Source organism: Oncorhynchus mykiss, chromosome 10, assembly GCF_057628025.1.
Source record: "Oncorhynchus mykiss isolate SJ-2025 chromosome 10, ASM5762802v1, whole genome shotgun sequence".
NCBI lineage: Eukaryota > Metazoa > Chordata > Actinopteri > Salmoniformes > Salmonidae > Oncorhynchus > Oncorhynchus mykiss.
Genome location: NC_143031.1, coordinates 82,241,900 through 82,258,411, shown reverse-complemented (window position 1 = coordinate 82,258,411; position 16,512 = coordinate 82,241,900). Strand labels below are relative to the sequence as shown.

General features: G+C 45.3%; 1 protein-coding gene across 3 annotated transcripts in view; it reads right to left on the bottom strand.

Annotated features, from left to right (window-relative positions):
* The window catches only part of LOC110516467 (receptor-type tyrosine-protein phosphatase delta), a 181,708-nt gene that overhangs the window by 80,444 nt on the left and 84,752 nt on the right, over positions 1–16,512 (bottom strand). For 2 of the 3 annotated variants that reach the window (XM_090188104.1, XM_090188106.1), the window contains exons 13-17: positions 12,990–13,084; positions 12,632–12,888; positions 7,894–7,987; positions 5,151–5,381; positions 4,671–4,831 (exon numbers count right to left, since the gene is read on the bottom strand). In XM_090188104.1, the coding sequence (XP_090044230.1) occupies positions 4,671–4,831; positions 5,151–5,381; positions 7,894–7,987; positions 12,632–12,888; positions 12,990–13,084 (838 nt within the window). Of the gene's footprint in view, positions 1–4,434; positions 4,447–4,670; positions 4,832–5,150; positions 5,382–7,893; positions 7,988–12,631; positions 12,889–12,989; positions 13,085–14,555; positions 15,153–16,512 lie in introns of all 3 variants that reach the window. The other variant, XM_090188107.1, reaches the window with a different exon arrangement.

Sequence of the window (16,512 nt, the reverse complement as noted above, 5' to 3'; positions counted from 1 at the left end):
GTCTGGATACCAGTCAGCTATCATTCCACTCCTTGGTCTCGTCTGGATGCCAGTCAGTCAGCTATCATTCCACTCCTTGGTCTCGTCTGGATACCAGTCAGTCAGCTATCATTCCACTCCTTGGTCTCGTCTGGATACCAGTCAGCTATCATTCCACTCCTTGGTCTCGTCTGGATACCAGTCAGTCAGCTATCATTCCACTCCATGGTCTCGTCTGGATACCAGTCAGCTATCATTCCACTCCTTGGTCTCGTCTGGATGCCAGTCAGTCAGCTATCATTCCACTCCTTGGTCTCGTCTGGATACCAGTCAGTCAGCTATCATTCCACTCCTTGGTCTCGTCTGGATACCAGTCAGCTATCATTTCATTCCTTGGTCTCGTCTGGAAACCAGTCAGTCAGCTATCATTCCACTCCTTGGTCTAGTCTGGATACCAGTCAGCTATCATTCCACTCCATGGTCTCGTCTGGATACCAGTCAGCTATCATTCCACTCATTGGTCTAGTCTGGGTAACAGTCAGCTATCATTCCACTCCTTGGTCTAGTCTGATACCAGTCAGATATAATTCCACTCCTTGGTCTAGTCTGGATACCAGTCAGTCTAGCTATCATTCCACTCCTTGGTCTAGTCTGGATACCAGTCAGATATTATTCCACTCCTTGGTCTAGTCTGGATACCAGTCAGTCTAGCTATCATTCCACTCCTTGGTCTCATCTGGATACCAGTCAGCTATCATTCCACTCCATGGTCTCGTCTGGATACCAGTCAGCTATCATTCCACTCCTTGGTCTCGTCTGGATGCCAGTCAGTCAGCTATCATTCCACTCCTTGGTCTCGTCTGGATACCAGTCAGCTATCATTCCACTCCTTGGTCTCGTCTGGATACCAGTCAGTCAGCTATCATTCCACTCCATGGTCTCGTCTGGATACCAGTCAGCTATCATTCCACTCCTTGGTCTCGTCTGGATGCCAGTCAGTCAGCTATCATTCCACTCCTTGGTCTCGTCTGGATACCAGTCAGTCAGCTATCATTCCACTCCTTGGTCTCGTCTGGATACCAGTCAGTCAGCTATCATTCCACTCCTTGGTCTCGTCTGGATACCAGTCAGCTATCATTTCATTCCTTGGTCTCGTCTGGAAACCAGTCAGTCAGCTATCATTCCACTCCTTGGTCTAGTCTGGATACCAGTCAGCTATCATTCCACTCCATGGTCTCGTCTGGATACCAGTCAGCTATCATTCCACTCCTTGGTCTCGTCTGGATGCCAGTCAGTCAGCTATCATTCCACTCCTTGGTCTCGTCTGGATACCAGTCAGTCAGATACCAGTCAGTCAGTCTCGTCTGGATACAAGTCAGCTATCATTCCATTCCTTGGTCTCGTCTGGATACCAGTCAGTCAGCTATCATTCCACTCCTTGGTCTAGTCTGGATACCAGTCAGATATCATTCCACTCCTTGGTCTAGTCTGGATACCAGTCAGTCTAGCTATCATTCCACTCCTTGGTCTCATCTGGATACCAGTCAGCTATCATTCCACTCCATGGTCTCGTCTGGATACCAGTCAGCTATCATTCCACTCCTTGGTCTCGTCTGGATACCAGTCAGCTATCATTCCACTCCTTGGTCTCGTCTGGATACCAGACAGTCAGCTATCATTCCACTCCTTGGTCTCGTCTGGATACCAGTCAGTCAGCTATCATTCCACTCCTTGGTCTAGCCTGGATACCAGTCAGCTATCATTCCACTCCTTGGTCTAGCCTGGATACCAGTCAGCTATCATTCCACTCCTTGGTCTCGTCTGGATACCAGTCAGCTATCATTCCATTCCTTGGTCTCGTCTGGATACCAGTCAGTCAGCTATCATTCCACTCCTTGGTCTAGTCTGGATACCAGTCAGATATCATTCCACTCCTTGGTCTAGTCTGGATACCAGTCAGCTATCATTCCACTCCTTGGTCTAGTCTGGATACCAGTCAGCTATCATTCCACTCCTTGGTCTAGTCTGGATACCAGTCAGTTATCATTCCACTCCATGGTCTAGTATGGATACCAGCCAGCTATCATTCCACTCTTGGTCTCATCTGGATACCAGTCAGTCAGCTATCATTCCACTCCTTGGTCTAGCCTGGATACCAGTCAGTCAGCTATCATTCCACTCCTTGATCTCATCTGAATACCAGTCAGCTATCATTCCACTCCTTGGTCTCGTCTGGATACCAGTCAGCTATCATTCCACTCCTTGGTCTAGCCTGGATACCAGTCAGTTATCATTCCAATCCATTGTCTAGTATGGATACCAGTCAGCTATCATTCCACTCCTTGGTCTAGTCTGGATACCAGTCAGCTATCATTCCACTCCTTGGTCTCATCTGGATACCAGTCAGCTATCATTCCAATCCTTGGTCTAGTCTTGGTACCAGTCAGCTATCATTCTACTCCTTGGTCTAGTCTGGATACCAGTCAGCTATCATTCCACTCCTTGGTCTAGTCTGGATACCAGTCAGCTATTTCCACTCCTTGGTCTAGCCTGGATACCAGTCAGCTATCATTCTACTCCTTGGTCTAGCCTGGATACCAGTCAGCTATCATTCCACTCCTTGGTCTAGCCTGGCTACCAGTCAGCTATCATTCCAGTCCTTGGTCTAGCCTGGATACCAGTCAGCTATCATTCCACTCCTTGGTCTAGTCTGGTATCAGTCAGCTATCATTCCACTCCTTGGTCTCGTCTGGATACCAGTCAGCTATCATTCCACTCCTTGGTCTCATCTGGATACCAGTCAGCTATCATTCCACTCCTTGGTCTAGTCTGGCTACCCATCTGTTTGGCTATCATTCCAATCCTTTCAATGTAATGATGTCTGTAATGACAGACTTTAGCATATGAAACGGAGAACAAGGAGTGGAATTTTAGCTAAACATACTGGTACCCAGGCTACATATTACCAGGTGTAGGGAGTAAACTGACTGGTACCCAGGCTACATATTACCAGGTGCATGGAGGAAAACTGACTGGCACCCAGGCTACATATTACCAGGTGTAGGGAGTAAACTGACTGGTACCCAGGCTACATATTACCAGGTGTAGGGAGTAAAACTGACTGATACCCAGGCTACATATTACCAGGTGTAGGGAGTAAACTGACTGGTACCCAGGCTACATATTACCAGGTGTAGGGAGTAAACTGACTGGTACCCAGGCTACATATTACCAGGTGTAGGGAGTAAACTGACTGGTACCCAGGCTACATATTACCAGGTGTAGGGAGTAAAACTGACCGGTACCCAGGCTACATATTACCAGGTGTAGGGAGTAAACTGACTGGTACCCAGGCTACATATTACCAGGTGTAGGGAGTAAACTGACTGGTACCCAGGCTACATATTACCAGGTGTAGGGAGTAAAACTGACTGGTACCCAGGCTACATATTACCAGGTGTAGGGAGTAAACTGACTGGTACCCAGGCTACATATTACCAGGTGTAGGGAGTAAACTGACTGGTACCCAGGCTACATATTACCAGGTGTAGGGAGTAAAACTGACTGGTACCCAGGCTACATATTACCAGGTGTAGGGAGTAAAACTGACTGGTACCCAGGCTACATATTACCAGGTGTAGGGAGTAAACTGACTGGTACCCAGGCTACATATTACCAGGTGTAGGGAGTAAACTGACTGGTACCCAGGCTACATATTACCAGGTGTAGGGAGTAAAACTGACTGGTACCCAGGCTACATATTACCAGGTGTAGGGAGTAAACTGACTGGTACCCAGGCTACATATTACCAGGTGTAGGGAGTAAACTGACTGGTACCCAGGCTACATATTACCAGGTGTAGGGAGTAAACTGACTGGTACCCAGGCTACATATTACCAGGTGTAGGGAGTAAAACTGACTGGTACCCAGGCTACATATTACCAGGTGTAGGGAGTAAACTGACTGGTACCCAGGCTACATATTACCAGGTGTAGGGAGTAAACTGACTGGTACCCAGGCTACATATTACCAGGTGTAGGGAGTAAACTGACTGGTACCCAGGCTACATATTACCAGGTGTAGGGAGTAAACTGACTGGTACCCAGGCTACATATTACCAGGTGTAGGGAGTAAACTGACTGGTACCCAGGCTACATATTACCAGGTGTAGGGAGTAAACTGACTGGTACCCAGGCTACATATTACTAGGTGTAGGGAGTAAACTGACTGGTACCCAGGCTACATATTACCAGGTGTAGGGAGTAAACTGACTGGTACCCAGGCTACATATTACCAGGTGTATGGAGGGAAAACGATATACTAAATATTGTGCTTCAGTTTCATTTCTTCGCACTATAGTTTCAACATAGCATGATTCTAACAGCTGTAACCTAGGTAACATGATGGTAATCAGAATCTCTAACGGGATAGTAATGAGTGTATCCTTCTTCTTACCTGTCTGGTTTACTGGGTCAACGAAGCAGAGTGAGCAGAACAAGAGAAAGAAATATCATGTTATGATATTGAGAGTTGATCAGAAACCTGAAACTGTCTGTACATTAGTAGTGCTTTCCTCCTCTCCTCTCCTCTCCTCTCCTCTCCTCTCCTCTCCTCTCCTCTCCTCTCCTCTCCTCTCCTCTCCTCTCCTCTCCTCTCCTCTCCTCTCCTCTCCTCTCCTCTCCTCTCCTCACCTCTTGAAGAGTAGGATGGCGATGACGATGCAGACAATGAAGATGACAGCCATTACCGGCCCCACCACCCACAGAAGCCCCTCCTCCTCATCTACGATTGGCTGAGGGTCCACGTCATTGGAGGTCACGGGGTCAGAGTAAGGGCTGGTTGAATACATTGTCTAGAGAGAGAGGGAGAGAGAGAGAGAGAGGTTAGAGAGAGGGTGTGTGTGTGTGTGTGTGCACGCGCGCGTGTGTGTTTGGTTAGAGAGAGTGTGTGTTATCTGAGGCATACTCGTGTGATGAGTAACTTAAAAACCTGAAGACTTGTTAGCTAATGACGAGGCTTTAGCTCAGTGGGCTAACAGAGAGACCCAGGTTTGACCCCAGGCCAGCACGAAGAACACATGCTTCTGGTGTGTGTCTGCTAATGTGTATGTGTGTATGTGTATGTGTGTGTGTGTGTGTGAGTGTGTGTGTCCACTCCCAGCCCAAACCCACATTATTAGACAGGTCTAGCAGCGCCAGCACGAAGAACACATATTCCTGTCCGTTTTGCAGGGGGCGGTTCCGGAACTCTCCATAGCTCCTCCCATCACCGAGGGTGAACTCCTGGGGGAGGATCTTAAAGTGGGCGGAAACATAGGCCCTGGGATCTGATTGGCTGGCCGGGACCTGGCGACGGACACGCAGCGCCTGGCTCACACTGGTCCTGTTGATATCTTTCAGGAGCTGGAGGAGAGGGGGGAGTAGAGATGGATAGACAGAGGGGAGGAGAGGATAGAAAGAGGGGAGGAGAGGATAGAGAGAGGGGAGGAGAGGATAGAGATGGATAGAGAGAGGGGAGAAGAGGATAGAGAGAGGGGAGGATAGAGAGAGAGGAGGAGAGGATAGAGAGAGGGGAGGAGAGGATAGAGATGGATAGACAGAGGGGAGGAGAGGATAGAGAGAGGGGAGGAGGGGATAGAGAGAGGGGAGGAGAGGATAGAGAGAAGGGAGGAGAGGATAGAGAGAGGGGAGGAGAGGATAGAGAGAGGGGAGGAGAGGATAGAGAGAGGGGAGGAGAGGATAGAGATGGATAGACAGAGGGGAGGAGGGGATAGAGAGAGGGGAGGAGAGGATAGAGATGGATAGACAGAGGGGAGGAGGGGATTGAGAGAGGGGAGGAGAGGATAGAGAGAGGGGAGGAGAGGATAGAGAAAGTGGAGGAGAGGATAGAGAAAGGGGAGAAGAGGATAGAGAGAGGGGAGGAGAGGATAGAGAGAGGGGAGGAGAGGATAGAGACAGGGGAGGAGGGGATAGAGATGGATAGAGAAAGGGGAGGAGAGGATAGAGAGAGGGGAGGAGAAGATAGAGAGAGGGGATAGAGATGGATAGAGAGAGGGGAGGAGCGGTATAATTGAGAGAGATGGATAGAGAGAGGAGAGAAGGGGATATAGATGGGTAGAGAGAGAGGAGGAGAGGATAGAGATGGATAGAGAGAGGGGAGGAGGGGATAGAGCGAGGGGAGGAGGGGATAGAGATGGATAGAAAGAGGGGAGGAGAGGATAGAGAGAGTGGAGGAGGGGATAGAGATGGAAAGAGAGAGGGGAGAAGAGGATAGAGAGAGGGGAGGAGGGGATAGAGATGGATAGAGAGATGGGAGGAGAGGTAGAATTGAGAGAGATGGATAGAGAGAGGAGAGGAGGGGATATAGATGGATAGAGATTGATAGAAAGATGAGAGGAGAGGTAGAAGGGAGAGAGATGGATAGAGAGAGGAGAGGAAATATAGGGATAGAAAGAGGTGGTGAGAGGGGGTTAAAGGAGAGGAGGAGATGAGAGAGAAGAGAGGAGGAGAGGAGAGGAGGAGAGAGGGGGAGAGAGGAGGAGAGGAGAGGAGGAGAGAGAGGAGGTTAAATGTTATTAACAATGGTATCTGGTTATTACCCATCATCATCATCATTATCTTCATATTGTGTTATCTGGTTATTACCCATCATTATCATCTTCATATTGTGTTATCATTATCATCTTCATATTGTGTTATCTGGTTATTACCCATTATTATCATCTTCATAGTGCGTTATCTGGTTATTACCCCATTATTATCATCTACATGTTGTGTTATCTGGTTATTACCCATCATTATCATCTTCATATTGTGTCATCTGGTTATTACCCCCATCATTATCATCTTCATATTGCATTATCTGGTTATTACCCCATCATTATCATCTTCATATTGTGTTATCTGGTTATTACCCCATTATTATCATCTTCATGTTGTGTTATCTGGTTATTACCCATCATCATCATCATCTTCATATTGTGTTATCTGGTTATTACCCCATTATTATCATCTTCATGTTGTGTTATCTGGTTATTACCCATTATTATCATCTTCATGTTGTGTTATCTGGTTATTACCCATCATCATCATCATCATCTTCATGTTGTGTTATCTGGTTATTACCCATTATCATCATCATCATCTTCATATTGTGTTATCTGGTTATTACCCCATTATTATCATCTTCATGTTGTGTTATCTGGTTATTACCCATTATTATCATCTTCATGTTGTGTTATCTGGTTATTACCCATCATCATCATCATCATCTTCATGTTGTGTTATCTGGTTATTACCCATCATCATCATCATCATCTTCATATTGTGTTATCTGGTTATTACCCCATTATTATCATCTTCATGTTGTGTTATCTGGTTATTACCCATCATTATCATTGTCATATTGTGTTATCATTATCACCTTAATGTTGTGTTATATGGTTATTACCCATCATTATCATCTTCATATTGTGTTATCTGGTTATTACCCATCATTATCATCTTCATATTGTGTTATCTGGTTATTACCCATCACTATCATCTTCATGTTGTGTTATCTGGTTATTACCCATCATTATCATCTTCATATTGTGTTATCTGGTTATTACCCATCATTATCATCTTCATATTGTGTTATCTGGTTATTACCCCATTATTATCATCTTCATATTGTGTTATCTGGTTATTACCCATCATTATCATCTTCATATTGTGTTATCTGGTTATTACCCATCATTATCATCTTCATATTGTGTTATCTGGTTATTACCCATCACTATCATCTTCATATTGTGTTATCTGGTTATTACCCATCATTATCATCTTCATATTGTGTTATCAGGGTTATTACCCCATCATTATCATCTTCATATTGTGTTATCGTTATCATCTCCATCATCATGCAGTATCTCACCTCATCTAGGTTCATCTGATCAGGGTTGTCACCAGGCTTCATGAACTTCCCTCCTCTCTGTTTCTTCAGAGGAACCACCACCACATAGTAGCCCCTGGCAACAACAACACAACACTTCAGTTATCATGTACAGCTGGGATCATCAACTAGATTCACCTTAATGATGGTCGACTACAGGGATCATCAACTAGATTCACCTTAACGATGGTTGACTACAGTACAGAGATCATCAACTAGATTCACCTTAATGATGGTCGACTACAGAGATCATCAACTAGATTCACCTTAATGATGGTCGACTACAGAGATCATCAACTAGATTCACCTTAATGATGGTCGACTACAGTACAGAGATCATCAACTAGATTCACCTTAATGATGGTCGACTACAGAGATCATCAACTAGATTCATCTTAATGATGGTCGACGACAGTACAGAGATCATCAACTAGATTCACCTTAATGATGGTCGACTACAGAGATCATCAACTAGATTCACCTTAATGATGGTCGACTACAGAGATCATCAACTAGATTCACCTTAATGATGGTCGACTACAGAGATCATCAACTAGATTCACCTTAATGATGGTCGACTACAGTACAGAGATCATCAACTAGATTCACCTTAAAGATGGTCGACTACAGAGATCATCAACTAGATTCACCTTAATGATGGTCGACTACAGAGATCATCAACTAGATTCACCTTAATGATGGTCGACTACAGTACAGAGATCATCAACTAGATTCACCTTAATGATGGTCGACTACAGAGATCATCAACTAGATTCACCTTAATGATGGTCGACTACAGAGATCATCAACTAGATTCACCTTAATGATGGTCGACTACAGAGATCATCAACTAGATTCACCTTAATGATGGTCGACTACAGAGATCATCAACTAGATTCACCTTAATGATGGTCGACTACAGTACAGAGATCGTCAACTAGATTCAGCTTAATGATGGTCGACTACAGAGATCATCAACTAGATTCACCTTAATGATGGTCGACTACAGAGATCATCAACTAGATTCACCTTAATGATGGTCGACTACAGAGATCATCAACTAGATTCACCTTAATGATGGTCGACTACAGAGATCATCAACTAGATTTACCTTAATGATGGTCGACTACAGAGATCATCAACTAGATTCACCTTAATGATGGTCGACTACAGAGATCATCAACTAGATTCACCTTAATGATGGTCGACTACAGAGATTATCAACTAGATTCACCTTAATGATGGTCGACTACAGGGATCATCAACTAGATTCACCTTAATGATGGTCGACTACAGAGATCATCAACTAGATTCACCTTAATGATGGTCGACTACAGAGATTATCAACTAGATTCACCTTAATGATGGTCGACTACAGGGATCATCAACTAGATTCACCTTAATGATGGTCGACTACAGAGATCATCAACTAGATTCACCTTAATGATGGTCGACTACATAGATCATCAACTAGATTCACCTTAATGATGGTCGACTACAGTACAGAGATCATCAACTAGATTCACCTTAATGATGGTCGACTACAGAGATCATCAACTAGATTCACCTTAATGATGGTCGACGACAGTACAGAGATCATCAACTAGATTCACCTTAATGATGGTCGACTACAGAGATCATCAACTAGATTCACCTTAATGATGGTCGACTACAGAGATCATCAACTAGATTCACCTTAATGATGGTCGACTACAGAGATCATCAACTAGATTCACCTTAATGATGGTCGACTACAGTACAGAGATCATCAACTAGATTCACCTTAATGATGGTCGACTACAGAGATCATCAACTAGATTCACCTTAATGATGGTCGACTACAGAGATCATCAACTAGATTCACCTTAATGATGGTCGACTACAGTACAGAGATCGTCAACTAGATTCACCTTAATGATGGTCGACTACAGAGATCATCAACTAGATTCACCTTAATGATGGTCGACTACAGAGATCATCAACTAGATTCACCTTAATGATGGTCGACTACAGAGATCATCAACTAGATTCACCTTAATGATGGTCGACTACAGAGATCATCAACTAGATTCACCTTAATGATGGTCGACTACAGAGATCATCAACTAGATTCACCTTAATGATGGTCGACTACAGAGATCATCAACTAGATTCACCTTAATGATGGTCGACTACAGTACAGAGATCGTCAACTAGATTCACCTTAATGATGGTCGACTACAGAGATCATCAACTAGATTCACCTTAATGATGGTCGACTACAGAGATCATCAACTAGATTCACCTTAATGATGGTCGACTACAGAGATCATCAACTAGATTCACCTTAATGATGGTCGACTACAGAGATCATCAACTAGATTTACCTTAATGATGGTCGACTACAGAGATCATCAACTAGATTCACCTTAATGATGGTCGACTACAGAGATCATCAACTAGATTCACCTTAATGATGGTCGACTACAGAGATCATCAACTAGATTCACCTTAATGATGGTCGACTACAGAGATCATCAACTAGATTCACCTTAATGATGGTCGACTACAGTACAGAGATCGTCAACTAGATTCACCTTAATGATGGTCGACTACAGAGATCATCAACTAGATTCACCTTAATGATGGTCGACTACAGAGATCATCAACTAGATTCACCTTAATGATGGTCGACTACAGAGATCATCAACTAGATTCACCTTAATGATGGTCGACTACAGAGATCATCAACTAGATTTACCTTAATGATGGTCGACTACAGAGATCATCAACTAGATTCACCTTAATGATGGTCGACTACAGAGATCATCAACTAGATTCACCTTAATGATGGTCGACTACAGAGATTATCAACTAGATTCACCTTAATGATGGTCGACTACAGGGATCATCAACTAGATTCACCTTAATGATGGTCGACTACAGAGATCATCAACTAGATTCACCTTAATGATGGTCGACTACAGAGATTATCAACTAGATTCACCTTAATGATGGTCGACTACAGGGATCATCAACTAGATTCACCTTAATGATGGTCGACTACAGAGATCATCAACTAGATTCACCTTAATGATGGTTGACGACAGAGATCATCAACTAGATTCAGCCTCAGGCTAATTTTTTCTTGAGCGGATGGTCAGGGACCCCGGAACATAATTACAAATAATTTATAGACTGCAAATTGACCGCAAGGAGCCCATTTGGTGTTGGAGGGCCAGTAGGAGGCGCACTTTCCTCTGGTATAAAAAATAAAGAAATATCCCAATGCCCCATGGCAGTGATTGGGGACATTGCCCTGTGTAGGATGATGTCTTTCGGATGGGACGTTAAACAGGTATTCTGACTCTCTGTGGTCACTAAAGATCCCATGGTACTTATCGTAAGAGTAGGGTTGTTAACCCCCGATGTCCTGGCTAAATTCCCAATCTGGCCCTCAAACCATCACGGTCACCTAATCATCCTCAGCTTCCAATTGGCTCATTCATTCCCCCTCCTCTCCCCTGTAACTATTCCCCAGGTCGTTGCTGTAAATGAGAACGTTGTCTCAGTCAACTGACCAGGTAAAATAAGGGTTCAATAAATACAAACAACCATATACAGAATCTCTCTATTATACGTGGGAATACTTTGGAACACATTTCCTACATTAAAATCACTTGGCGCTGAAATGCTGCTGTTTTTACAGCCTTTATGTTCAACAATAACTTATTTTATTTTTTATTGTTATAGTTGGTCCTAAAATTTTGGAGGGACCAAATAAATAAAATCACAAGCAGGCCACCAGTTGGGGAACCCTGATGTACTCCCTCCCTCCCTCCCTCCCTCCCTCCCTCCCTCCCTCCCTCCCTCCCTCCCTCCCTCCCTCCCTCCCTCCCTCCCTCCCTCCCTCCCACTCTCTCTCCCTCCCTCCCTCCCTCCCACTCTCCCTCCCTCCCTCCCTCCCACTCTCCCTCCCTCCCTCACTCACGGTAGTGGTGGTCTGTACGGGCGGTAGTTGAACCCTCCCTCCCTCCCTCCCACTCTTCCTCCCTCCCTCCCTCCCTCCCTCCCTCCCTCCCTCCCTCCCACTCTCCCTCCCTCCCTCCCTCCCTCCTTCCCTCCCTCCCTCCCTCCCTCCCTCCCTCCCTCCCTCCCTCCCTCCCTCCCTCCCTCCCTCCCTCCCTCCCTCCCTCCCTCCCTCCCTCCCTCCCTCCCTCCCTCACGGTAGTGGTGGTCTGTACGGGCGGTAGTTGAACCCTCCCTCCCTCCCTCCCACTCTTCCTCCCTCCCTCCCTCCCTCCCTCCCTCCCTCCCTCCCTCCCTCCCTCCCTCCCTCCCTCACCTGACGGTAGTGGTGGTCTGTACGGGCGGTAGTTGAACCCTCCCCCCCTCCCTCCCTCCCTCACCTGACGGTAGTGGTGGTCTGTACGGGCGGTAGTTGAACCCTCCCTCCCTCCCACTCTCTCTCTCTCCCTCCCTCCCTCCCTCCCTCCCACTCTCCCTCCCTCCCTCCCTCCCTCCCTCCCTCCCTCCCTCACCTGACGGTAGTGGTGGTCTGTACGGGCGGTAGTTGAACCCTCCCTCCCTCACTCCCTCCCTCACCTGACGGTAGTGGTGGTCTGTACGGGCGGTAGTTGAACCCTCCCTCCTTCCCTCCCTCCCTCCCTCCCTCCCTCCCTCCCTCCCTCCCTCCCTCCCTCCCTCCCTCCCTCCCTCCCTCCCTCCCTCCCTCCCTCACCTGACGGTAGTGGTGGTCTGTACGGGCGGTAGTTGAACCGTCACCATCCCATCTGCGTTGGTCTTCCCCACCAGCGTGGGTTTGGAACGCAGCACGTCCGGGGCGGTCGTCACAGTTACGCGGTGCTGTAGACCTCCGGCACTGTTGCCACGGTTAGTCAACAGGAAGGAGTACTGTGTTTCCGGCTGCAGACCTGTTATCAGCTTCTGGTTCTGTTTACCATCCACCTCAACACTCTGACCCTTACCATACAGGATCTATAGAAAGAGAGATAATCAACACCCTGACCCATACCATACAGGATCTCTAGAGAGAGAGAGATAATCAACACACACCATCTAAAGTCCCTGTAACTCACCGTAAAAGGCTGGGAGGGTGTTTTGTCTCGTATCTCCCAGGTCAGCAGGACTGAGTTCTTCATGGCAGCCTTCACTCTGAAGTTAGTAGCAAACACTGTGCAGAGGAACATAGAAAACAACAGTATGACTCCGCAGACTGTTCTTAGATCATAGAAATACAACCCATAGAACTGGGGCCTATCCCCATTCAAGTCACTGATGGACTTTTTAATATGGATTCTATTTCTACGCTTTCAATCTCCTTATAGGATCCAGATCCGGGTTCCAATACTATTTTCACATGTTTTTATCTGGGCTTGATTCAAATCCAATCAAATCAAATGTATTTATATAGCCCTTCGTACATCAGCTGATGTCTCAAAGTGCTGTACAGAAACCCAGCCTAAAACCCCCAAACAGCAAGCAATGCAGGTGTAGAAGCACGGTGGCTAGGAAAAACTCCCTAGAAAGGCCAAAACCTAGGAAGAAACCTAGAGAGGAACCAGGCTCTGTGTCCATGCTGTTTATGACTGGCTGAACCACAAAACAATTGGAACCTAGGAAGAAACCTAGAGAGGAACCAGGCTATGTGGGGTGGCCTGGAGCCATGGAACCAGTAGTCTGAAGGAGTGCCATCCTCAGCCCACCAGGCACTCCAGGCAGGCCAGAGCAAACGCTGAAAGTACATATTTTAAAGAGTTCTAATAGTATCTGAACCCAGGTCTGAGAGAAACAGGTAATATCTTACCTGTATTTTACAGTTTCTGGTTTCCAGTTTCCAGTTTCTGGTTTCCAGTTTCCGGTTTCTGGTTTCCGGTTTCCGGTTTCCGGTTTCCAGTTTCTAGTTTCTAGTTTCTAGTTTCTGGTTTCTGGTTTCTAGTTTCTGGTTTCTAGTTTCTAGTTTCTAGTTTCTGGTTTCTGGTTTCTAGTTTCTAGTTTCTGGTTTCTTGTTTCTAGTTTCTGGTTTCTAGTTTCTAGTTTCTGGTTTCTAGTTTCTAATTTCTAGTTTCTGTCTGTCCAGAAATACAGTCTAGAAGTGATGTCAGCTTGACTGGATAATGAGATGTGACTAGAATTCCTTACCTTGTCAGCTGAAGGAGACAGAACACATATTAAGACTACAGACCAGACTGACAAGACAGACAAGAACAAAACAGACTTACGACGACGCTGTGACGTGTTCGGTAGGGTGTGTGGGTGAGTATTTCCACTGAGTTTGACGTGAGGTAATGTACAGTGTGGAGGAAAGAGTGTGTTTAGGATGGGGGGGGGGGGGCAGAAATGGAAGATGGTTGTTGGGTAGTTGCTCAAAGGTGGTAGTGAGTGAGTGAGTGTGTGTGTGTGTGTGTGTGTGTGTGTCTGTGTGTGTGCGTGTGAATGTGTGTGTGTGTGTGTGTGAGAGTGTGTGAGTGTGTTTGTGTGTGTGTGTGTGAGTGTGTGTGTGTGTGAGTGTGTGTGTGTGTGTGTGTGAGTGTGTGTGTGTGTGTGTGTGTGTGTGTGTGTGTGTGTGTGTGTGTGTGTGTGTGTGTGTGTGTGTGTGTGTGTGAGTGTGTGTGTGTGTGAGTGTGTGTGTGTGTGTGTCCTACCTTCCACATCCAGTGGTCGCGTCCTAAACTGGACGCCGGGACTATACGGCCCCGCCCCTACCGCTGTGAACGCACGCACTCTGACGTCATACACCGTGTCAGCGCTCAGCCCTTCCAACGCCACGCTAGATTCCGGTACCGTCACCACCACCTCCCCGGTAGCGTTCCCACCTCTACCGTTAACATCCCGGTACTGCACCGAGTACTTCACAATCTTCCCGTTTTGTTCGATCAGCGGGACAGACTTCCAAGCGAGCCGTATGGAAGACGCCGAGGCGCCTTCAGACAGGATGTTTTCTGGGTGTCCTCCGGGAACGTCTTCCGGAGTGGTCACCTCGATCGCTGCCTCCTCTCCATATCCTATCTTATTCCGGGCGGAGAGTCGGAACACGTACGACGCCCCCTTGTGGATATCCTGAGCAGTGTAGGACTTTTCCTTGGTGGGGAATTCTACCACGGTGAAGGGGAGGACATCCAGGCGTCCGAAGGTTAGACGGTACCCCAGGAGAGGGGTAGCGGGGCTGGGTGGAGGCAGCCACTGGAGCTGGGCCGTGCCCACGGGGGTGGGACTTACTGAGAGCCTGGGGGGTTCTGGGACTGGGGGGAGGAGGGGAGAGAGAGAGGGGTGAAGGTAGAGAGAGAGGGGAAGAGGAGAGAAGAGGATGTTACTATTAATGAGAATTAACTGCTCATGAACACCTGCTCACAATCTCTGCACAAATGTAGCCTGTCATTAGAGCCAGAAATGGTGATGCACCTGGATGTCGAGCTGAAAGTCATTCATGTTAATAGTCAATAACAACTAGTTATATCATGTTAATAGTCAATAACAACTAGATATATCATGTTAACATTCTATATCAACTAGTGATATCATGTTAACAGTCTATATCAACTAGTGATATCATGTTAACAGTCTATATCAACTAGTTATATCATGTTAACAGTCTATATCAACTAGTTATATCATGTTAACAGTCTATATCAACTAGTTATATCATGTTAACAGTCTATATCAACTAGTTATATCATGTTAACAGTCTATATCAACTAGTTATATCATGTTAACAGTCTATATCAACTAGTTATATCATGTTAACAGTCTATATCAACTAGTGATATGTTAACAGTCTATATCAACTAGTGATATGTTAACAGTCTATATCAACTAGTGATATCATGTTAACAGTCTATATCAACTAGTTATATCATGTTAACAGTCTATATCAACTAGTTATATCATGTTAACAGTCTATATCAACTAGTGATATGTTAACAGTCTATATCAACTAGTTATATCATGTTAACAGTCTATATCAACTAGTTATATGTTAACAGTCTATATCAACTAGTTATATCATGTTAACAGTCTATATCAACTAGTGATATGTTAACAGTCTATATCAACTAGTGATATCATGTTAACAGTCTATATCAACTAGTGATATGTTAACAGTCTATATCAACTAGTGATATGTTAACAGTCTATATCAACTAGTGATATCATGTTAACAGTCTATATCAACTAGTTATGTCATGTTAACAGTCTATATCAACTAGTTATATCATGTTAACAGTCTATATCAACTAGTGATATGTTAACAGTCTATATCAACTAGTGATATGTTAACAGTCTATATCAACTAGTGATATCATGTTAACAGTCTATATCAACTAGTTATATCATGTTAACAGTCTATATCAACTAGTTATATCATGTTAACAGTCTATATCAACTAGTGATATCATGTTAACAGTCTATATCAACTAGTGATATCATGTTAACAGTCTATATCAACTAGTTATATCATGTTAACAGTCTATATCAACTAGGGATATCAAGTCCAGAGCAAGCAGGACCATAGGGCCGACCTGTCTACAGCAGGACAATAGGGCCGACCTGTTTACGGTGAAGCATGGTGGTGGCAGCAACATCATGCTGTGGGGATGTTTTTCA